This window comes from Haliaeetus leucocephalus, unplaced genomic scaffold (genome assembly GCF_000737465.1).
Source record: "Haliaeetus leucocephalus isolate CR32 unplaced genomic scaffold, Haliaeetus_leucocephalus-4.0 Scaffold384, whole genome shotgun sequence".
In the NCBI taxonomy this organism is placed as follows: Eukaryota; Metazoa; Chordata; class Aves; order Accipitriformes; family Accipitridae; genus Haliaeetus; species Haliaeetus leucocephalus.
Genome location: NW_010972820.1, coordinates 4,782,388 through 4,806,305, shown reverse-complemented (window position 1 = coordinate 4,806,305; position 23,918 = coordinate 4,782,388). Strand labels below are relative to the sequence as shown.

Below are 23,918 nucleotides of genomic sequence, written 5' to 3'. Positions count from 1 at the left end.
TAAATATTTAACAACAACTTAAATAACATTAGATTCTAAGAAATAATCTTGGACCCAGTTTAAGCCATCTTCTGATCTGACAGGCTGCTTTCTAATTAAACTGATTTGCATTTTGTTTCCATACTTTCTGTTGGTCTAAATATAGGCAGTACCAACTATTCTTCATGTATCATTTATATATTCTAGGGACCAGATTTGTACACATACAATTTTAGTCCATTTGAAGCACTTAAAAAATTAACTGAGGAATTCATAGACAGAAACAATAAAGCACAGACTAACAATTACTTAAATTTATGAGGACTGCATTAGAAGCATGCAGTTAATAGTGATTCAGTTCAACAGTATTTGTATCACTTACTGTTGGTGATTTGCAAAATTTTGCACAAATAGTTGTGGAGTGGACAGATTACAGAGCCTTTGGTGTTTCTACTGCAATATTTGTGTTTGTTATACCTTATTATCTTGTCTTAAAAGAGGTAATCTCACAAGTAAGGATCAATGTGGGATGACCAGCATTGCATACTGCTGCTGTTAAATTAAGCATTTAAAATTTTACACCCATGAAAAAGCTAGCATTCAATGCTGTAGCTCTATGTCTGAATGACTTACAATGTTCTAAATTAATTGATTCACATTTTGTAACAAATAATGAGTACACCTAATAATCTGATATTTGAAAAAAAGTAATTTTTAATGCTGTTTATACTGATCCAAGTAGTTATTATGAGAACAAGAGAGGCATAGCAATGACATTATTTGCTAAGGTTTTATTTGCTCCTAGGGTTTTTTTTTTTCTGATACAAGCTGGATTGCAAGTCCCAGCAATGGAAAATGCATCCAGAAGCACCTGAAGCAGCTAAGAGTATCATGGTCTGATCTGTGAATGACAAAATTAGCATACAAAAAGAAGAGAAAATAAATAGATAGTATGGAGAAGGCATCCAGATTACGCTCTGAATGTTAAAACTGTTCTCCTTGCCTGGTGATTTTCCCTATCACTCCTATCACATGACTGAAACATGAATCAAGCCCTTCCATGAGGTGATGCAAGAAGGCCGTGTCCTATTTTTTACATTTTTTAAAATCAGAAGTATTTCATTTAAGAGAATTTACTGTTCAAGAGAAAAAAAATAAAACAAAACCAGAAACTTTAAGACTCCCGGACAATGTTTATGAATGCATTTGCAAAATAAATACAGTAAGAATAAGAGTAAAGTAATAAAGCAGAAGAAAAAAAAAAAAGAAAATAAAATTCTGCCATGTGAAGAATGTGAACTTCACATCTCAACTTTCAATAAAAAAACAAGCAGTTGAAAAAAATCTTACCAGTCTGTGCATGGGGGGAAGACTGGGAGAGGACAGACACAGTGATATTTCAAACTCCACCCCAAAATCAGGGAAAAAGATGAGTATATAATCTTCCATTGAGTACAGAGAAAGGAAGAAGTCCAGTGTAGAAACCTCTGGCATTTTCTTCCCTCTCTTTTCCTGGTTCCTACTGCTCTCATTTCTCTATCAACTGATGAGCTATTCCTATGACAAACTGGGACTGGAACGCCTACAGAACATAATCTATACATTATTTGCTGATCCCATTCTAGCTGCTCTTTGCAGGAATGAGAATTTCTGCCAGAAGAATTTTAAGACCTTTTGTTATAGATTATAGAAACTTTAGTGCATTCCTATGATCAACAAACTCAATAAGGGATGCAATAATTTCTATTTGCAGTTAGCTGCTTATGAAAATTTAAAATAAAAAAGAAAATTTACATAAAATTCTATTGTCTGAAGCATCTGTACAAAACTAAGATAATAAGGTCTCAGAAATACTGCAGAAGTTATACATAGATAAGTTTTCTGCCCTGATGTCTCAGTATATAAAGATTAATGCACATAATGATATGTTTAATCATAAATTATGAACACATAAGCTTTTTATACTGAGACTTCACTGCATACAGATTAGTATGTTGAAATCCTGCTGATCTGGCTGGTCTTGAAAACGCTTCCTACTAGATTATAATTTAGTAAAACCTCCTGCCTGGTTACTCTTATCCTCTCTTACTCATTTCATCAAATACAAAAGGAGTTGGAGCTTAATGGGACATGTAGAACTGAATTTGACCCTAAGTAAATAAAAAGGAATACCAGCATTCTGCTAACTTCTTCATTAAAAAAATGTTGAACCAGAAACTTTTTTGTTTCATCATTCCAGGTGCATTTTACTAAAAGAAATCACTATGAATTGTCTGATATTTTGAAATTTAGTGCTCATGGGACATAGTTACATGTTACTTTTGATTTGCTAGATAGAAAAATTCATTCTGAACACTCCTACACCACTGATAGCATCTTTTGTTCCTGTTACTTTTTTCTTTTGTTATTAAAACCCCCTAGAGTATTCTACTTATCTTGCAACATTATTTCATATTCTGTGTACTTTGCCTAAGCAAAAGAAAAAGGTAGCTAGGAATACACCATCATATTCAGAACCTAGGTACAAAATTTAGATCATCAAGAACAACTTCTAGTACTTAAAGTATTTATTGGAAGGAGAAAGCCACATGTAACAGAAAAGATATTCCTTTAATATCTAGGCGTTGAAGTTGTACGTGAATAGTTTACATCAAACAAAGCAACCAATTCAAGTTCTAGTTTTAGCAGTTGAAAGGAAGAAGCACCAAACCCAGCATGGGGGTGTTTTGAGATTTTTTGTTTTGAGGTTGTGGGGGTTTTTTTCAGCATGAACCCATTCCCATTGTGGTTACACCAGATTGATCTATCTATCCTAAAGCTAGCTTGCCTACGTATACATAAGCTGCAGTCACGGTCTCACTCCAGTGTAGGCATAACTGAAATTTCCCTCAGAATGCTGGCTAACACCATTTATACTACTGGGGACAGGTGGATCATTTAAGTCTTGTCATATCAACATTTCTCTGTACTTATCCCACAGCTTAGCCCCATCAAGAATCACAGACTAAATGTTCTGCCACCAAACTGATTGCATACTTAGTTAAATCGTATTTGAAAGTTTTGTTTGTTATATTGTTCTGTTCTGTTTGTCCATCAGTTACTATGATGAAGCTTTCCTTTTGTTTTTACAAGACAAAATTTAGTCCAGGCCTTTGGAACAGACATTCCTTACTAGGGGATAACTGGTGATACAGTATGTGGAGTTCAGTTTCTCTTAAATGTCATGCATATTGGAGTCATAGGCATGACAGAAACAAGACAGAAGGGATTTCATTTACACATAATTGTGGAGTAGATGTTTAGACTATGAGGAACCATGGAAAAACTACTTCCTACAGCTTCATGCATCACAGGGCCTGAAACACCTTCTAGGAATCTGCAGCATAGTCAGCACTCAGTAATAAAGACTGACAGCCACAGTTACAACATGCCACAGAAAAGGAACAGACAGCTCAGGGGCACTGGGTATAGGAGAAGCACTTACTTTAGCTCACAGAAATATTTGTTTTTTTAAAGCCACAGTCAGCTCTGCTCCCTAACTCCGTTAACCCTCTCTAATTGGGACGGGAGGTAAGCAACAGAGGTTTGTTCTTCCTGTCTGTGGATTCAAAAGTCTCCAAGCAACACATGAAGAAAGAAGAGGGATTCTGTCAGTTCCCAGTGCCTGGCTCCACTTTCAAATTCAGCTCATTTTCACATAAGAAAAGACCACTGAGGACTCTTTCCAGGCCATGGAGTAATGCCATTGCTATAGCTTGGCAAGGCTCACCAGTGGGGAGGGGGGAAGCCACTGATAAAAGATGTTCTCGGTAGCAAAATTAGCCACTTCCAATAGAAGTAGCAATTGGCCAGGTATTATTAAGAGTGTAGAACAAACCTGAGATCATTGCATTACACCAGGAGATGGATGTGGATTCTAAATGCAGCTTTGATAACAGGCTTTCTTTGTGATGTTAAGTAAGTGAAACACTTTTTTCTGCTTCTTACCTCTGTGCCTCACAGCAAGTTTGTTTTATATTTATGAAACTATCAGACATTACAGCACTCTCACCTCTAAGGTACATAGGAATTAATAGCAAAGCATCCCAGACACACAGAGTTTAAACACACTTCTCAAGTATACTGAAAACAGCTGCTATATTAATAAACTTTGAGTGGACATAGGTCTTTTTAAGGTAGAAAGGTGTGAAAATCTTGGGTTTTGCCACCCCAAGAGACAAGTAACATTTATATACATTTCTTATTCATTTATGATTAATGCATTAAAATACGAGACAGATTTAAATATTAATAAAAAGTATACTTCTTGCTCCTCTACCAGATGTCCTTCTACTTCCTTATGGATTTTTAGCTCATGGACTTCGGGGGAAGAAGTGTAGAAGAAGACTTCTGGGCATGAAGAAGCCTTTTTCAAAGTTCTTTAAACACTCCACATGTTGTGGACAATATTGGGAATAAATAATAAAGTGGCAGGTCTAATATAAAAAATACTTGCAACTTTAATTTAGCTGTGTGGCATATACATTAGATTTCCCATCCTTGTCTTTCTGATTAAATACATAACTTTGAATTTTATTGTTGTTTTCCAAAGGATGTATCAGGATAAAATAGTTATCAGGATGGGTTAACGTTTCTGATGAAAACAAAATCAGTGTTTCCTGATTCTGATTGTTAACCCCGACACTTCATGATACATTAAGATTATCATATTGTAATATTAAACATACTGTAAACATTAAATATTCATTAAGTTGCAGTTACTACAATGGAAAATCCTCAGTAGATGTTTACAGCAGTCTACCCCATATCTAATTAAAACTGCAAACATTCAAAACAAAATCCAAACCAAAGCTGTTCACTATTCCTTTATAAGTTTATATTCACCTTTGAGCTACATGCATGGCTTGGAAAAGGTAAGTTGCTGGTAAGAGGCAGGAAACATTTTAAAGTTTCCTTTAAAGTTTCAGTATTTTATGCCAAATTTAATCAAAATCCTTTCACAAGTGGTGTGTTCTCTAATTGTTTTCACTTCTTCCCAGTCATAACCATTCCCAACTCATGTTAATTTCTGTTTTTTTCTTTATAGAACCATCATTAAAAAGTTCAGGTAGGTTTATAAAGCTGAAATGTAACCAAGAGGTATCATGTAGCTGACATTTATTTCATATTAAATTTCTCATAATTTTCCAGCTGTAAGTATGCAACATAATTGATATCAAAATTAGATGAATACATGGGAGATTTAGGACTACAATAGCCATTCACAAACTCTTGTGTTCATAAGTACTTATGGTTTTAGGACTGTGAAGGGGACATCCTTGAATGTATTAATTTATAACTAGCTTAAAACATATCTATCCTCCACAGTGAGTAAACTACAAAAAATGCATGTATAATGGTTGCCTATAATTAATAATTTAAATAAGATATGATGATAAAAGTTTTAATAGTTAATATACACCATTTTCTCTATTTCTTTTTGTAGTACCAAGATAACCTGAACAGAATGAAGGCCTTTTTTTTTAAAACTATTTTAAATACTCAGATCCTTATTACATTATTGTATTAGACATTGTTTTCTTTTTTCTTTTTTTAACATAGTTTAGCTTTCTCAGCCCCTTCTCAAACTATCATTGTAAACAGCTCTAAAGCATGGCTTTTAGATAGAAAGTAACTTTTTTCATAGGCTCTTCATGCATTGTAACATCACAGGCAGTTTGAAAAGATCATAATCATAACACACTATTATCTCTCTACCCCTGTTGAACTGTGGAGCTGCAGAACAGGAAGATACCTTTGTGGAAACCTGTACTGAGAAAATCAGTGATATTATTTTTTACCACAGCTAAATATTTCATATTTACACAGTGCTTTTTTTTTCAATTCTCTTTGCAAACCTGTATCACTCACATATGAACGGTTTGCAGATAAAGCCTCCTTTGTGGGAGATATTTGTCTAACACTGCCCATCAATAAACAGCTGAATTAAAGTCTAACAAAATGCTACATGCAGTTCTGCTATATGTGAAGATTTCAGGAAGGCAGAGAAGAGTATGTTGAAAGACAAGAAAAGTATAAGGTCATAACAAAAGTGTCCAGACCTGAAAACCTAGTTCATGCTTTTGCAGAACACCCAACCCCCCCTGCCAAGCTGCGAGGGAAATTCTGAAAACAATGAATGTCAGTGTTTTGCCATTAGCTGCTTCATCATGGGTGAAGTGGCCTTGGGTCCATCTAACTGCAATGCCATCTTAAATCTGGGCAATTTTCATTTAAGCTATAAAAAATAAAAAAAAAAATCTAGACTTTGGAGCTGTCAGAATTCCTACAAAGTCTCACATTGCAATTATAGGTGATGATACATTTCAGCTGCTACTGTTCTATTAAGTGATGTTCCATATATTTCTAATCCTTCTGACAAATAAGAGAAGCTGACTTTTTGAGGTTTTCCATGCAGATTTTGTTCTCCAATTTGATTTACAAGGTTAAAGTGATTACAGAGGCAAGGCAGTCAGTTCTTGGTTGATCTTTGGGAAAAGAAGGCATCAGCTAACTGCGTGCATCATATATACAGTGAGAATAAGAAGCTCAACTATTCAAAAAGTGCTTAAAAATATTGGTTTTCAGTATTTCACTCACTGTGCTGTTTGTCTATAAAGCTTCATGACAGATTCAAAGTCATGGTGCTAGTCTTTTCACTTATCCTAGCCAAATTAGAGAATTCTGTCCCCAACAGTGGGGCTGGATGAGACAGTGAGAATTTAGATGTATGAAGAGCTTTCAGAATTCTAAATTTCTTTTCCATTGCAAGGGAATGATTTGGGTGCAGACAGTGAAACTAGGTAGGCTCGAACCAAAAGACAGCCAATGGCTTCTATTTACCCCTTTTGGATGCATGTCCCTCAGAAGAACCTTAAAACATTGTAGTTAAACTACAGGACATTGGGTGGAGGGTGATATATATTCAGTGAGCCTGGGCTACTGGGAAGTGAGATCCCACTTCTAATACGCAGAGAAAAAGGAATACTTAGCCAGGAAATGCAAGACAGGCAAAATAAATAGCTGATGTTTCAGCTTTTTCAGATCAAGAATGCCTAAAACCATGCAAACAGCATGTGCTGGGATGCAACGCACTAGTTTGTTTCTAATTAGGGGTAACATATCAGGACAGAGACATTTTACAGTTGCAGGTGAGTCTCTGACAATGCAATACATACGTATGGTCGTAGGCGCTATAAAATCAACATTAAAGTTGTAATACTGTCTTTGCTTCAGTTACATCTGTTCAGTAAATTTCTACTAGAAACCACTTCTCTAAGGCAGAGTCTGCTCACAACAGCTACCGGACGTTAAGTGTTTTGGCAATTCTTTATTGGTACAAAGCTCAGTCTTTTAGCATGGCTCTCAGATAGTGCTTCAGTATAGTCATACTTCTGAGGTAACTATAAAACCCAGTTCTTTCATCACATATGTGAGCTACACATTCTTACATTTCAGCAACAATAAATTAACTGCTCAAGCAGTTGAAATTCTCAAATTAGTTTCAATACATGGTTTGACCTGCATAAAAATAAATAATTTGCACCTTTTTTGTGCATTATGTTCAACTAATGAAGACAAATGTATTAATTTGTTTTAGTTACAGAAGAACTGAAGCTCAGCACTTTTATGCGTATATAAGTGATGAATATTACAGTTCAAATTTTATGAAGGATTATAGATTAAATGCAGGCAAGCAGAAGAAAAAGGCCTCCTGTGTTGGTACATAGTTTCCTATTTATTCCTACAGAGGCAGATCTGTTCATATGTCTCATCTCCAAGGACTGATAAAAAATGCTCATATTACATAATTTGTATGGTCTGAAGGTAATAAGTAGCTTCAAGACAGCTAGGGTGCCTTAACAATAAAACCAAATGATTGCTTAGAAATGATTTTTTTAATTATTATTATTATTTTTTATAGTGCTTTAGATTTTGAAAACTATAGGCAGGGGACAATGTTTATACTTCTAAGTATTGAAGTTCAGAGTGCAAAAATTGTTCATTAAGTGTTCATTACACTTATTATTTGAAATTCCCTAAGGATTTATACGATACACATAAACACATATGCACATTTTCTAAGTAGACAGAGTGCTTTTCTCCAGGAGCAGTACTTCACAACATGTAACAGACAAGGATAGCTCAGATATCCTCAGTGTCCCACACAATATAAACAGGAAATAGCTGCAGAGTCTGAAATCTCAACAATGATTAAATTGAAAGTCAGTGTTGACTGTTGAGTTTAGTATTTTACAGAGGAAATCCAGGAATATATTTTCACCACTGCAAATTTTACACTTCCGAACTGTTCAGTATTTTCAGATATGTAGAATCCAGTTTCACTTATGTTAACCAAGTGTATTGTTAACAGTTTTGGGGAGTAAATTGAATACATAATTTACCTGTTATTCCTTTCAGTTTTGGAACTGCCTGCTTTTTGAAAGGTTCCCACATCATTCATACCTGTGGCTTTGTTGGTTTTACATAAATATATTTAAACATAGATGTGTAAAAATCATAGACCTTCAGTTTACCAGGCAGTGTCAGACACAACTGAGTTACTGCAAGAGTAGAAGCAAAACAAGATCTCACTAACTTTATCTGTGGAACCTTAGATGTTCTTTTGCTTTTTCTTGTTATTTCTTCAAATAAGGCAACATATGATTCTGATTTTAGAAAAATGTCCAATATTTAAGACAAGTAATGGAAACGTTTAAAAAAAACCCCTGCCTTGTTCTCCTGGAAAAAAAATGTCTAAAATTATGTTCTGCATTGATCACTGACTGCCAAATGTACAAATTACTTGAAAGGAATGTGCCAGTCATGCTCACTGCCAGTCATTGTGCTCAATGTCATTGTTTTCTACACTTGCCTGAGATTTAAGGAAAGTTTATAAAACATGCCTCTTCAAAACATGTCACCTTTTCAGTTTGGTGGATGTATGAAAAGAGACTGATGTTAGGACATAGAAAGCAGCCCTAGCTACTGTAAGTGCTTAACTTCAGAGAGTAAGGAATGTTGATAAACTCCAAACAGCTAATTTTGAAAGGATCATATGGATTTTTTTTTTAAAAGGTATTTAATACAAGCCAGTGTTTTTATTTCTTGTGGCTCTCCTGCTACCTTAATGTTCTTTGATTCTTAGCCTAGACCTCCAGGAGAAAAGACAAAAAGAAGAAAAAATTGAAGAAGCACCAATATGAAGGGGGATGAAAACTGTACTGCTCAAGTTATGCAAAATTTGAGATAGAATGAATCCGAGGCATGGAAAAGAAGTTTTTAAAAAAATGGAAAACTCACTTTGACAGCTCCCCGCACCCTGCAACTACTCATTTCTGTTAAATTACATGTGTTTTACTTCTGCTACTGAGAGATACATTACAGCTTTTTGCAACTTTCACAAAACAGGGAAGGCTGTCAGGATTGTCTTCAGACTCGGTCTAACAGCTGGCTGTGCAGAAATCCCACTTCCTTTTCCACATCCCAGTTTGTTTGCTATCACTGCTTCCTTCATAGTATGACTACTAGTGCTCATCCAGCCTCATTAGCAGCTACGTAGCTAAACATGAAGTAAATTAATTTTATGAAAGAAGATGAACAGTATTCTGCCAGTTTACATCACTAAACCAGCTGATATAGCTGTTTGTTTTTGCAAAATGCAGCAGCCCTATGCCAGTTTAAAATGACAGTGAAACTTCAGCCTTACTTTCTTATTCAGGCATATTATAGATAAAAAAGCTATCCCTGGGGTTTTTTGTTTTGTTTTGTTTTGGGTTTTTTTAGTTTTTGTTGTTTTTTTTTTTTTAAATAAGAGATCTCGTTCCTAGAATCGGATCAATAAATCTGTACTAGCCCTGTTGGTTCTAATAGAAGTAAATTAAAAATAGAGGAACAGACTGAAAATCCGTGTGTGTTTGTGTACCTGTGCAGTAACAATAAAGAATGCCACACAGAATGGAAGCATCAAGCATGCTAAAGACTCACGTCAAACACCTCTTTAGGGAAAAAAGTCTGTCTTTCCCTGCAAATGTGTCCCCATAAAGCAGCTGGAAGGGCAAGAGAGAACTTCATCTTCTAACCAAGACAACAAAAACTCTATCATCAGAACCGAACATTGGCAAGAATTGAAATAATGTGATTGGCCTGATGACATTCCCTACACTAAACATATTGGGAATACTGAAGTAAGGTGTAGGCACTCAGCAATTAAAATAAAATATTCCAAACCAAACCTTTCAGGGAGTCTTAAACTCTTCTCTAAGAATAAAAGAAAAAAAAAAAAAAGAGAGAAAAAAAAGGGAAAGGAAAAGGAGGAAAAGGAAAGAAAAAGAAAAAAGAACAGAAAAAAAGAACTGCATAAACAATGGCATCCAAGGAATAGAATAGAATAGAATAGAATAATTTCAGTTGGAAGGGACCTACAACAATCATCTAGTCCAACTGCCTGACCACTTCAGGGCTGAACAAAAGTTAAAGCAGGTTATTAAGGACATTGTCCAAATGCCTCTTAAACACTGACAGGCTTGGGGCATTGACCACCTCTCTAGGAAACCTGTTCCACTTGGTAAAAAAATGCTTCCTAATGTCCAGTCTAAACCTCCTCTGGCACAGCTTTCAACCATCCCCACACATCCTATCACTGGATCCCAGGGAGAAGAGCTCAGCACCTCCCTCTCTTCGTCCCCTCCTCAGGAAGCTGCAGGGAGCCATGAGGTCGCCCCTCAGCCTCCTTTTCTCCAAACTAGAGAAGCCCAAAGTCCTCAGCCACTCCTCACAGGACATCATGCCTTCCAGCCCTTTCACCAGCTTTGTTGCCCTACCCTGGATGCATTCAAGGACCTTAACATCCTTCTTAAACTGTGGGGCCCAGAAGTCATTATCGTTATGAAACTCATCTGTATCATAATCCTACTCCCTTCAGAAGAATCTACAACTGCAGCATAACCATACCATACATTCTCATGCAATCCGAGCTTAAAGAACAGACTGTCTCCTACTTTGGTGGTAGGTATAATGTCTGACTATGGACAACTGTACCTTCAATTTCGAGATTCATTTTTAGGTAACTGCTGGAAAACTGAAGGCTTTCTATCCCTACTTTGATCTCTGTTAAACTGGACTTCATTTCACCACAGCTTTAGGTAGCAGGAAAAAAAAAAAATTTTCCTTCCTAGAGCAGGAAAAATTTCTAGCACCAGTATGTTCTAAGTATTTAAAAACTTATTAGATTTCTTTACTAGAAAACATTCGGGGCATTTGTTTAAAATACTAGTTTGGATGTAGTGTAGAAACTACTTAACAGAAGTTAATTCAGATATGCAGCTGTAGAATTCAAGGCTTTGGTCTTTTAAAAGCCAGACAAAACATAGGAGGCAACATCCTACATATCTGTAGGATGATGAAGTGTTATTCTTACCCTTACAAGGTGTTTACTCCAGTTTGATCTACTTTTTTTTTTTTTTACAGGCAAGCTCCAAAAGTAAACTAATTTTTAGATTATTATAAAACCAGCTGCAAATCTCTGTCTGTAATGATAAATGCAGCAAGGGAAGAGGCTGAATGAATTCTAAGAGGAGAGTTAAGACTATTCCGAGATCATCTTCACAACATCTTTTTTCACTTTCTATTACATATTTAGGAAATAAGAGTCATTTATTTGTTCACATTTTTACTACATTAAGTTTTAATCTTTGAAATTACAAGCATATGTTAAAAGCCTTTGTTCTTAAGTAATTTATATTCCCCACTGTACTCTCATTTACAATTTTCTATATTTGGAAACATGCACTTAAATAAAAATGGCAGGTAATGAAATCATACACCTGCATTAAGAACATGGTCAGGTCAGTTAAAAAAATTTCAGTATTATAAGTTAAAAACGTTACTGTGAATACTTTTTCTAGGTCACGCCCTAGAGACAGAACAGGTAATATAAATCAGCTGAATCTATACAGTGTTATTGGATACAACATGATAATTAAGTGTTATACATTTGCTGATTAAACTATTTGTTTAAATTCTATTTGAATCCAGCAGCCTATCACTGGAGTAGGAAGAACACTATTGAATTGCATTTATTAAAGGCTTAGATAAATATAAATAATTCATGAAGTCATATTCCTAGAGAAGATATGAAATAGCAGATCATCAATTATTGCCTGAAACCCTTTTTTTTTCTGCAGTGAAATCTTTAATTTGAGTGGAGTGTGAAATACTCTTTTTAGATTCTGTCTGATGAAATTATATGAACACTACAGTCTTCAAAATGTGAGTGCTCCAAACAACTTTTTAATTACATGCTACACAGCTGCTGAAATTCAAAAAAAGAGGGCAAAAAAAAGGAAAGTGAACCCCACTGTTGCCTCTGATTTGCCAAAAATAAAAGATTTGAATGTCTAAGTAAAAAAAAAAAATTAAGATGAACTACATTGTGCAAAAGTATATAAATAAATTTCCATGTGTAAGTGGTCTGCACACTACATTAGTTGGCCAAATAGACTTTTTGTAAGTCACAGGTGAGTGGGCAAAATTTTGAGAACCTTTAAGAACAATGTACTGTGAAAAATACATTTTTCTCTAAGAAATAAAAATGTTTGTAAACAAGGCATTTTATTTGATATTTCATTAGAATTTACAGAAAAGAGAACTTCACTAAAAATGGCACTTCTGAATGAATAGAACATGAGAGCCTTGAAGTTTTGTTTCATCCTTTGAACTTAAGTGAGTACACTGGTATCTGGGGCCTGCAGCCAATGCACCTGTGCTGGAAGGCTGTTTATTTTATTCATATGCTTTTCTTTTTGACAGGGGACATATAACTTGTTTGTATCACAGTAGCCGCCAGCTTTCTATTGTGAATATATAAATATACACTGTGCAGATATACTTTATGTACTTACATGAATAAATTTTGATAACTGGATCTGGTTTACTATTGCAAGTTATTGCAGCTTTATATAATGAGTAGTTCTGCAAGACAGCTTGGCAATGAAATGTTGGTAGCTTTATCGATGTGGTAAGTTGACCCCAAAATGCATTGTTTAATTTCATTCATATCCAGAGAGTTGTATTTTATCCCCATGTACAGTGAAGAGTCTCTATATAGTTGGGGGAGCGCACATTTATTTTTAAACAATTTTTAAGTTAACAATTAAATATTAAAGATCTAAGCCTCAAACCCTTTTCAGCATTTTCAGGGCATCTTGATAGTCCATCAGTATGTAATGATCAGGGATACAAACAGTGACATGCTGTAGTAGGAAAAGTCATAGTTTGAACACAGCAAGGGAAAAGTAAGTGAAAAAACTAGTAAAAGTGAAGAGAGTCATGTAACAGATTCAGCTCACTATGTTTTGTAACTGAAATATTATTAATATTAATAGCACAACTTATTTTCTTGTAATAACTGCACAGGAAGAAAGGATAAAAAAAAAGTGTATTTCACCTTTTTCTCAAACTGTTTTTTACCTCACCGTTATCAGATATTATAGGAACATCACTGCCATACAGCTAAAGCCCCCTCCTAATCTAATTCTGTAACTTTCCACAGCTCAACAATCACAGAGAAACAGTAGAGAAATGAATAGCTTTAATTTCTCATATGCGCCATCTCTCTCAAGCACCACTTTCTATTTTGTATTTCTTTAGAGTTAGAAGAAATATATGCAAATTTTTAGGATTACTTACACCTACCATTTTTCATTTTCAAAATGTCAAAGGCATTACTTTGCATGTATCTCCATGCATACAGAGTTTGTCTGGCGTATACAGGATAGTCCTGAGTTGCCATATAAGTGCAGATCATGCTCACTGTATCTGCTCATATGGAACGGGTTTGACATATACTCGTCAGCCATTTATGTACTCCAGGTTCAACATAGAAGCAACTGGCAATTCAGTAGAAAATCTGCCCAAAGAAGATGGAAAGTAGCCTTCTGTCTAACACGCTGAAGAGAAACAGGAATTTGGAAAAGAAATAAGAACCTGAAGGCACCCCAGAGAGATGAAGATTTGTTTTTTTCCAAGAGATTATTTCAAATATGCTTCTTCCAACAGGAGAGCAAGAAGTAAAAAAAAGTGAAAAGTAGCTTTGCAGATCATTAAGGCCTTAATATAGAGTGCATAGAAGCTAAATTTCTAATCTTTCATGTGGTTCCCTTCACATGAACAATGATGTTAATAAACACTCATTATGGAAAATAGCATTTGTCACATAATATTACTGTGTTTTACAGTATGTTGACCATAGAAAAGTCTTATTAACTGTGTTTCAGTAGGGCATGAAATGTATATTGCTGGATATACTAGCTTTTCTTGAAAAAAAGTTACAATTTGTGTTTGATAAGAAGACCATAAGCATGTGGAAGTATCATAAACATTTAGGAATCCTTTGCAATGGTAAATTTATCCCCACTGGGATCTATTCAAGAACAAACCCAATTTTAAACATCTTTATCATGCGTGATGAAGAAATGGGACATTTAAAACTACTGGAGGTGATAAGTAACACTTTAGAGAATCTATCATTAAAAGTGGAAGCTATTATGCATACCCAAAGGGTTTGTTCTCTCTCTTCCCTCCCCCACCCCCCTTCATTCATTTGCTTTCTGTGTTTTTTTCTCTCTTTGTCTTTCTTTGTCTTTCTTCTTTCTTCCCTCCCACCCTCCTTCCCTCCCCTCCTTCCTCCTTTGCATATCAACCTTGGATGATGAGGTATATGCCCACACAAAGCCAAATTCCAACCACTAAAAGAAATACATATGTACTTCTAATAGATAATTGTACATGAGACATATTCATATATTTATTATTAGGAATAAACTATACAACATACTTCAAGCTTTATGCATGTTAATAAAAGTTTTCCTATCTACCAGATTCATTGATGAAGAACACAGGGCTGGCAAAATAGAGCCTCCTAATAGGACGTGCCAGAATAAAGACAATACAAACTCCTGGCATTTGGAGCTTCAAAGTGGAAGGAAAAAAAACCCAAATGTGCTCTAGCAAAGCAAGTTGTTACACTCTTGGTTACAACGCTATAAACAAAGTTGCAAAGATGAAAAATAGAACAAAACGAACACAACCCCAGTTACAAATAGGTTCTCCCTTATCTGCTCCAAAGTATCAGTTGCTGTCAAACATCTCACACCAGGTCTGTTCTTCCCTTCTCCTTTCATCACAAATGAAGTTTTTCTAGCCTAGCACTGGAGGTGGCTGACTGAAAATGAATTAAAGTATATACAAGACTGTTACCTTAATTTATAAACATGTACCATGAGAATCATTCATTGTATGTGTAAAATCAAATTCACTATCTCTAGTTTATTTTCCAGTGCTGCAGGTGTCATGTGACATATTAAATAAAGCTAACAGCAGAGATATCATGCAGAATGCTGCCTTGCATCTATTCCAAGCATCAGCGTATTTTGTTGATTTTAAAGGTGTACACTGATCCTACTTTGTGCCAAAAGTGTTTCCAATTTCCTTTATCAAGGCAATATTTTAGCAATCTAAACTTTGTTTACGTTACTAATGCTTTTAGAAGGATTAAAATAATAATGTAAACTCAGATTTTGCTTCTTCGGTGCGTTTGGAAGGGGTTGACACATATACACTGCCTGATCTGCCGTTTTCTTCTCCTCATCTTCTGCAACTTTATTTCTCTGAATTTAAAACTTTCATATCATGAGCAGAGAGCTTTTACTGTAGTACTCTAAGCTGGTGCTATATTTGGGTGGTTGCATTTTCCAAGTGATTATCCTATCATAAACTACTCTGATAGCATATTTTTCTGTTAGGAAAGCTTTGAGCTCTACTGCTTGTAGTTACGTAGACTCAAACAAATTATGTTCTCACTAACTATTATTCTATTAGCCTTCAAAAGGAACAAGATATGTTGCACCTACTTCCTTTGATGCTGTTCTCCAAAAGTAACCATATCCATTCTACTGTGTCTAACATAAGGCCTCTAACAACTGTATTCTACAAATTTAATCTTATGTGCAAATATTTCTGCAACTTCAAGCCACTGTTCCAGGAGATAAACTGGATATTTTTGTAAATTTGTGGAGATGACATCATTATCTTTCAGATACCGTGCCTCTAATACAAATAGTTGTGTATTGTTCTGCTCAGAGACCTGTTACTTCCCAAACAGGCACAAGCAGTAATATGTGCTTTGTTTGTGAAACCATTACACTGTAGTTTTCCAAGCACTTGACAAGTTACTCTTAGGATTATTAACTCTAAAAGATATTACTCAATTGAGTGTCTATAAATTTCTTCCAAAATCATTAAATAATAATAATGAAATCTACTTCTGTAGATTTTACCATGTCCTAAGTTCTTTTAAAGACTCTAGAATTATTTTTTCCCTGCAGAAATGAAATGAGATTAGCTATAATGCATGAGTTTATTTTGTATTATCCACTGCTCTGTAAGACTTTCTGGCTTCAATAAAGCGATATATTTAACAAAAACTATTCTGACAGGCACTATGGATACGCTTCTTCATAAGGTTTCCTTTCAAATGTATGTGTGAACTATGCATTATTTTAGTGGAGGCTACTCAATCTCTTTCCTCTGAGACTGTGTGGTTAATACACAGGAAACAAAACTTTTATAAATGTTAGTTCTCTGGATAGCATTTTACAGATACTGCCCAAACACAGGATTGATCTTTTATTCTTAGCTGTTCTGGGAAAGCTCCAGATGCTGTTTTATCGTACCTTCATTTCTTTTGTGAAAACCTTACTTTACTTGCTTCCTTGCTGCTTTACATCCAATAGGTCATCCTCTAAACTTTAACTCTAGAAGTCTGTTTCTGGCTTTATCATTGCTTTTCATCTGCTTTCTCTGGTGTTTGTGCTGCTTCTCTGATTTACACATAATCAAAATAATTTGTAAAATAGCCTGGTCTCTTTGATTCCTATCACTTTGGCACTTCCAATGGGCACTTAGATTTCCGGGGCATGCTCCAGATGCTTCACAAGTTTGCATGCAGCTTATTCAAGTATTTTAAACTATCACTAGGATTTAATTTCCCCCATACTAAACCTAAATGGAAGATGTTTTTCACCCTCAAAATAACTAAAGGCTTATTTATCAAAAAATACGAGATGCCAAAAAGCACAACAGGACTGAAGTCCAGTCCCTTCTGGCACTTACATGTCTACAGAACATTTTCAGCAATGTAAGAAACCACAATAGAACAGGGTGGAAAAATTGGTATAAGGATTAAAACTAGATTCCTAACAACTAGCTGTTCAAAGACAGAATAAACAGAATCATAATTACTGCAGATGTCCATTTCATAGCAAATTACTGAAATAATGAAAATTATAAAGATGTTATTAAAGTTGCAGTAAATATCAACAAAATATAGGGAAACCAATATTTGATAATACTAGATACCTCTTATTCCAAGATATTCCAGTAAAGTTTGTTTCTTAACCTTCCTTACCATGTGCTTGATTTAAAGTACTGGACACAACTTTCCCCATACAATGATTTAGTGTATAATATTAACACAGATAAAATCAGTACAAAATGTAAGACCTATTTGAGAAAAACATAAAACATATTCACAACAATCACAAAATGATAATTTTTTCTTAAAAATAAAGTTAAAATAAATATTGGCCTTGCAAAGTGGTCAGTAGAACTATCTCACAATATTAAGTAGGATCATTGTGCAGTACTGACAGAGTCTTCGTGCCACACCATTTTCTATTCCCATCTATTCTGAAATCTAAAGCCAGATCCTCAGCTCATGTACTTCAAAAATCGCTGCAGTCAATGGGAACTCAGCACCTCAGTGCTTTCTGAATCCCATCCTGTGGATTCTAGAAGCCAAACTAATGTCTGTAGTTGGCTTCTAATCTTGCAACTGAAGTTTTGTACCTAGTTAAGAACACTTGACCTGGAAAATATTGACAGGATTGGAACTGCTCTGCAAAACCATGTTCCACAAGGTTAATTCAGTATTTCTTTTGTCTGTGGATTGTACATGGCATGTTATGGAATCTTTCCTCCTCTCTTAAGAATCTCCGTGATTAGCCCTCTCAGTATATCATGGCATTATCCCCATTTGCTAATGCACGCCCTGTACTGCTAGCACCTCATTCTCTAAAGAGAGAGATCAACATTTTAAAAACATTTTTTCTGTAAAATATATTGCTGTGAAAGTACTTTTTGTTGTTGTTGGACATATGGAAGGCACCATGTAAGAGAAACTAATCAGATGAAAATGTCCAATTTTGTATAAAGGAACTATTTTCTCTTTTTAGAAAATTCAATAAAATCCATAAATGCTGATAAAATATGTAATATTTTCCCCAGGTGGGAAAAAGAGAATGAGAAAAACTGTTAGCAATGTATAGAAAGCAACAGTGTTTTGGAGCTTTTCTATGCTACTGCAGCAACTAAGATTAATGAACAGAGAACGAATGGTTGACATATCACCTACCCATGGGAGTTCCAACGCCGTAACCTTTTGAGTCTATCAGGCCTCCAATCTGTGTTAGGTTACAGTTCCGCTGTGTGACAAACTCAATGGTTGTTGACTCCATTAAAAATGCATAATCAGAGGTAAGCACACGTTGGATACCTTCTTCATTACTTTTGACAAGTACTGACTGCCTTCTGCTACTCATGAAGGCCCACATCTTGTCGTAAGTGGAGATTTTGGATTTCTGAAAGATAAATATTAGATGCAACATGAATAATATAAGAGTGAAAGCAAATTCTCAGTTTGCACATTGCTCTCTTACTAAGGCATTCTTCTAAGGGTGCCTGTACCTTTCACCTCATCTGTACCCCTCATCTTGTCTATGTAAAACAAAACAGTTAGACAGATTCTCAAGAAAATGTGCAATATCTGTTGTTTATCCAGGTTTTACTGTTTATATGTTTTTAGGTAGGACGAAGGCCTACAAGTATTTGAAGTCAGTAGAAAACTGTTAAGTATTTCACTGTAGCCAAGTTCATCAACAATGTTGGTGAGTGCTATAGGAGAATCTGTGGATTCTGGCACCCTGGAAATTTTCACTCCTATTTCAATCACTCGGCTACTCCTGAGCAATTCTGAAAAACTAATGCAGAGTATGGCAATCTGAAGTAATCAGAGCCCTTGCAGATGGCAGTATATGGAGAAAACAGTTGTGGGGGAGAGGGCAGCAAACATTTTATCCATGCTACACAGCAAAAATTCTGGGAGAAAGATTTTAGGTAAGACATAGTATCACACTCTGGTCAGATGAATACTAGCTTGCCATTCAGAAATTGACTACTAAAAATCCTAAAAATGAATATGTTTTCTGCTTTAATATTCCCAGAATGCAAAGAACTGTTGTGATAGAAAGAGAGAGACAGTAGTTTGGGACAAAGTGATGCTGTGCAACTTTAGAGGAGTCGCTTCCTTTCTTTCACCTCAGCTTCTTTAAAAAATATGTTACCTTCCCTTGTCTTTGAAAACCACAGTACTTAAGCGATCATAACCAGTGAATAAATTGAAGGTATCAGAAGTACTGAACATTTTATATTACATTTGCCCCATCTGTTTAATAATATTACAAACTCAAGATGTATCAGAAAGTTTTCAGTAGTGTTAAATCTTGCCTAGTAAATAAAATGTAGATATACAGCATGAGAACTAGTATAATCAGATTTTTTAAGGAGTGTTTCATCTTTTAATGTCAGCCTTAAACATAACTCTGCCATCAGCTCTGGTGGAGATACTAAACAAGGATTGACACTACAAACCTGTCTGAAGTTCAGCTGATTGGCAGCAATAAACTCTGCCCCAGAGGAGAATTAGCAGTGTATGTGGAATAAAAAGAATGTTTATTTAGAAAAAAGATGACTTTGTCCCCCTGCTGAGATACAATCCAAGAGTTATTTCACTCTGCCTGGGGACTTAGCAAATCAAGCATGTGAACTAACTCTAGTGTCAATACTAACAAAAGTGAAGACTTTTAGGACTCCGCATGAACATGTTGTTACTGTACTGAACATAGTCTGTGGCTGATTGCAAAAGATTTTAGTAACTATGAAAGGGGAAATCATTTTTCTTCAGAATATACTGTGAAAGCATTGAATAGAGAAGACCAAACAGATATGGTCTCTCCTCATAGGGTTTGTTTTGAAAATCAAATAATTCTTGCAAGCATTTAATATTGCACTGTAGCATAACATACTTTAAGCAATGCACATCAGCTCTGTAGGAATCTAAATTAGTATGTAATACAGAAAGGATGGAAAATTAACATTTTCAATATTTGTATAATTTTACCAAGAACCTGTATTTAATTCTTTTGACATACAATCTTTAACCCAGTACACAAAACAAACATTTTAGCCACTATAACTAATTTGAGCAATATAAAAAATTGGCAGAGAAAACAATTTTAGTAAACTGTTAGATACACATTGCTGACGCATGCTGAGGAAAAAAAAAGAAAAAGCCAAATGAGCTATAATAGAAAATAAAGAAAGAATGAACTGTAATACATATGCATTTCTATATTTCTGTTGGGAAAAAAAAAAAATTCCAGGATGAAAACATGTTAGCAAGGGGAATGGTTGCTCTCTACTGAAGCATTAGAGCATGCAAAAAAATACAATATCCTCCAAAGGACAGAGTGCTCATATTACATTAACTGATTTAATCAGCAACGATGAAGCCACAGCTACTATTGAAAATGAAGGAACAAAGCTCACCAACAAAATCAGAGAAAGCTCTGGCATAGGACAGCTCGCTTACTGGAATAATTAACAAAAAGTAAAAAAGTCTACACATGATTAGTGAGACTGTAGAAGATAACACAAAACCTGGAATATCAGTGCACGTGGCTCACCACTGTGAAGCTAACAAGGGTGTCAGAAGGTGCAGAGTCATCTCTGTTTCCTCATAGAGGCAGAACACTACAATGTCTTTGCACTGCTTTCTTCCACCCCTACAAGCTAAAAGTCAGAACTGAAATGATGCCAAGGAAAACAGCTCATCTACTTGTGACCCCTAATTCTAACCGGTGTTTAGAAATTCTTACCAAAAGAAGTGTATAGTACATGTTATGGGCTTTGTTTTATGTACAACAGAGAATGTTTTATCTGAAAATAATAAAAAAAACCCACACAACATTTGATTCAGGAAAATACAACCACAAACATTTTTCTTGTGTATTTGAAAAACTACTCAGCAGACTTACATGACTAAAATCAAGAAGCCAGAACAATCAAAAGCATCAGGAGCCCATCTGACATCAAACTAAAGAGAAAGACACTCTAATATGTACATATTGGTTCTTGTGGTTATGACTGTATCATTCATACTGATAGAAGCAGATGCTGCAGTTTACATCACGCTTCCATCTTCTTTCACTGTGTGCAAATCAATCTAGTTAATCAACTTATATACTCCATCAATGAAGTGTATTATTTTATCTGGGTTAGTTCACCATATTGTTTCATCTAACTGGAAATCACTGTCTGGAAATCCAACCTAACTTGAAATCAACCAGAAATGATGTCTGTGTAAGATAACTTGTGGTGACATGATTTATCATGCTTGTGTTCCCTCAGTAATGCTGAAGACAATGCAGAGTAGTAAGAAAGCTGCCTATGCTTTCCAACATTTGAATTTCACTGGAATTAAAAAAGAGAACTAACTAACGGGAAAGATGGAAATGAAAAGGTCAAGCAAATCAAGAAACTCCTCTACCTGGTGCATAAAAAGGTAGCTCTCACAAAGACATTCAGAGGATACTGTCAGTGACATACTCAGCATTCATAAATTAAAGATCATCGGAAGGTAACTGCACATCAGGGATCACAAAAGGAAGCATGGCAAAGTCTCTACGTTAGTCTAATGTTATGTACAAATGTGAGGCTGGAAACAGAAGGAATCATCATTAGTAATGTGTTACTTACTGCTCTATCCTGAAGGACTGGCTAGGAAAGACAAATATCTGAGCAGTGAGACTTTAGACCACAAGGTTATAAAAATATCAAGATCTTGAATGAATGCCAGAATAAACAAGAATCAAAGGACAGGGAAGCAGACCTCATGACACAAGACAAGACTGGATAAATGCACAGCAAAAATGTGCCAGGCAAATTCCGACATTTTTCTACAAAGGAAAAATTACAGATCCATTAATGGAAATTTTTATTTTAATGATAGCATCCAACTTCTTTCCTGGCTTCTAAAAGCATTTGGGTGTCACAGACAATGCCTCAGTTTTTCTTTCACCCATGAAATATTGAAACTCAAAGGAGGCTGCAGTAACAAAGGAAAGATTAAAGGTAATTAAGATTAAATTTTGAGAAAAAAATAAGTAAAAAAAATAAGTAGCACAGTTATGTATTTTATGAAAGCACTCTCCACCACATAAGAATTACACCACAACAATCTTTATGTCAAAAAAAGCCACACAGACTTCCAATCCTACTACACTATTTTCCATTTATGACACTGCCTATAACAGCTAAGTGACTTTTGTTTTCCTGAGCATTGCATAGAGGACACAGGCCACGTTTCTTAAAGTTGCTTGATTCATGGATTTTATTAAGGACAAACAACAATTATGCACATTCATTCTAACTTTCTGTAATACAAAGACTATGAAATGTCACTTCTGAATTACTTCACCAAGCTCATCACTTATGTGTTTGCACTGACAAAAAGAAGAACATATGAAAAGTGCATTCGTAAAGACCTATCTGTATGAGCCTTAGCAAGGTGCCCAACATGCTCTTTCACAACATCCTTGACGACAAGCTGGTAAGATACGGACTGGACAGATGGAGCACCTACAGGTGGAGAACTGGCCAAGATGTTGATCTTGAAAGATGGTAGTTAATAGCTCAAGGCCAGATTGGCATTTTGTCATAAGTGGAGTGCCTCAGGGGTCAGTCCTAGAACTGATGCTATTCCATATCTTTATAAACGGTTTGGAAAATGGTATTGGAAGCACTCTCACCAAGTTTGTGGATGACACCAAACAGGGAGGAGAGGCAGATACACTGGAAGAAAGAGCTACCATGCAGAGACCTCAAAGAGGCTGGAAAATTAGTATAGCAGGAATTGCATGAGGTTTAACAAAGATAAATACAAAGTCTACCCTGGGAGAAAGTAATCCCAAGCATCCATACTGGCTGGGAATTGACTGGCAGGAGTGTATCCTGGCTGAAAAGGACTTATGGATCCAAGAGGACAGCAAGCTGAATAGAAGTAAGCAGCCCATCCTTGCAGGAGGAAAGCAAACTGCAGGCTGTATCAGCAAGACTACAGACAACAGAAGGGATGTGATTAATCCACAATACTTGGCACTTGTTAAGCCACACCAGGAATGCTGTGTGTAGTTTTGGTCCTCCGTGTTCAAAAGAAATGTTAAAATTGGAGAGTGTCCACCAAGGTATTCAGAGGACTGGAGATCTTAACTGACAAAGAAAGATTGATGGAAATGGTATTGTTGAACCTAGAATGGAAGGCTTAGAGAGAATCTAATTCTTCCATTACCTAAAGAGAAGGTGAAAGAGAAGTTGAAGGTACACTTCGTTAGGATGCATGGTGACAGGATAAGAGGCAATGGCCCAAGCTGCTGAAGGGAAATTCTGTGTGGATATAAGAAAAAAATTCTTCACCATGAGAACAACTAAGCATTGGAATAGGTAGCCCAGAGAATTAATGCAATCAGCTCATTGGAAATATTTGAGACAGCTTAACATGGCCCCGAATAAGCTAATCTAAGGCCTTGCTTTCAATTAGGAAATCAGATCTCCTCCAACAAGAGGAAGGGATCTCTAGAGGTCCCTTTCAACTCTGAATTTTCATTGATTTCTATGATTCTTTATCAGTATGAAGTTACATACAGTAATAAGTGTTTCTGGAGACT

General features: G+C 35.6%; 1 protein-coding gene across 1 annotated transcript in view; it reads right to left on the bottom strand.

Moving 5' to 3' along the window:
* The window catches only part of GRIK2 (glutamate receptor, ionotropic, kainate 2), a 417,408-nt gene that overhangs the window by 18,582 nt on the left and 374,908 nt on the right, over positions 1 to 23,918 (bottom strand). Inside the window, exon 14 of the mRNA XM_010573377.1 lies at positions 18,491 to 18,716. Within this exon, the coding sequence (XP_010571679.1) occupies positions 18,491 to 18,716 (226 nt within the window). The remainder of the gene's footprint in view (positions 1 to 18,490; positions 18,717 to 23,918) is intronic.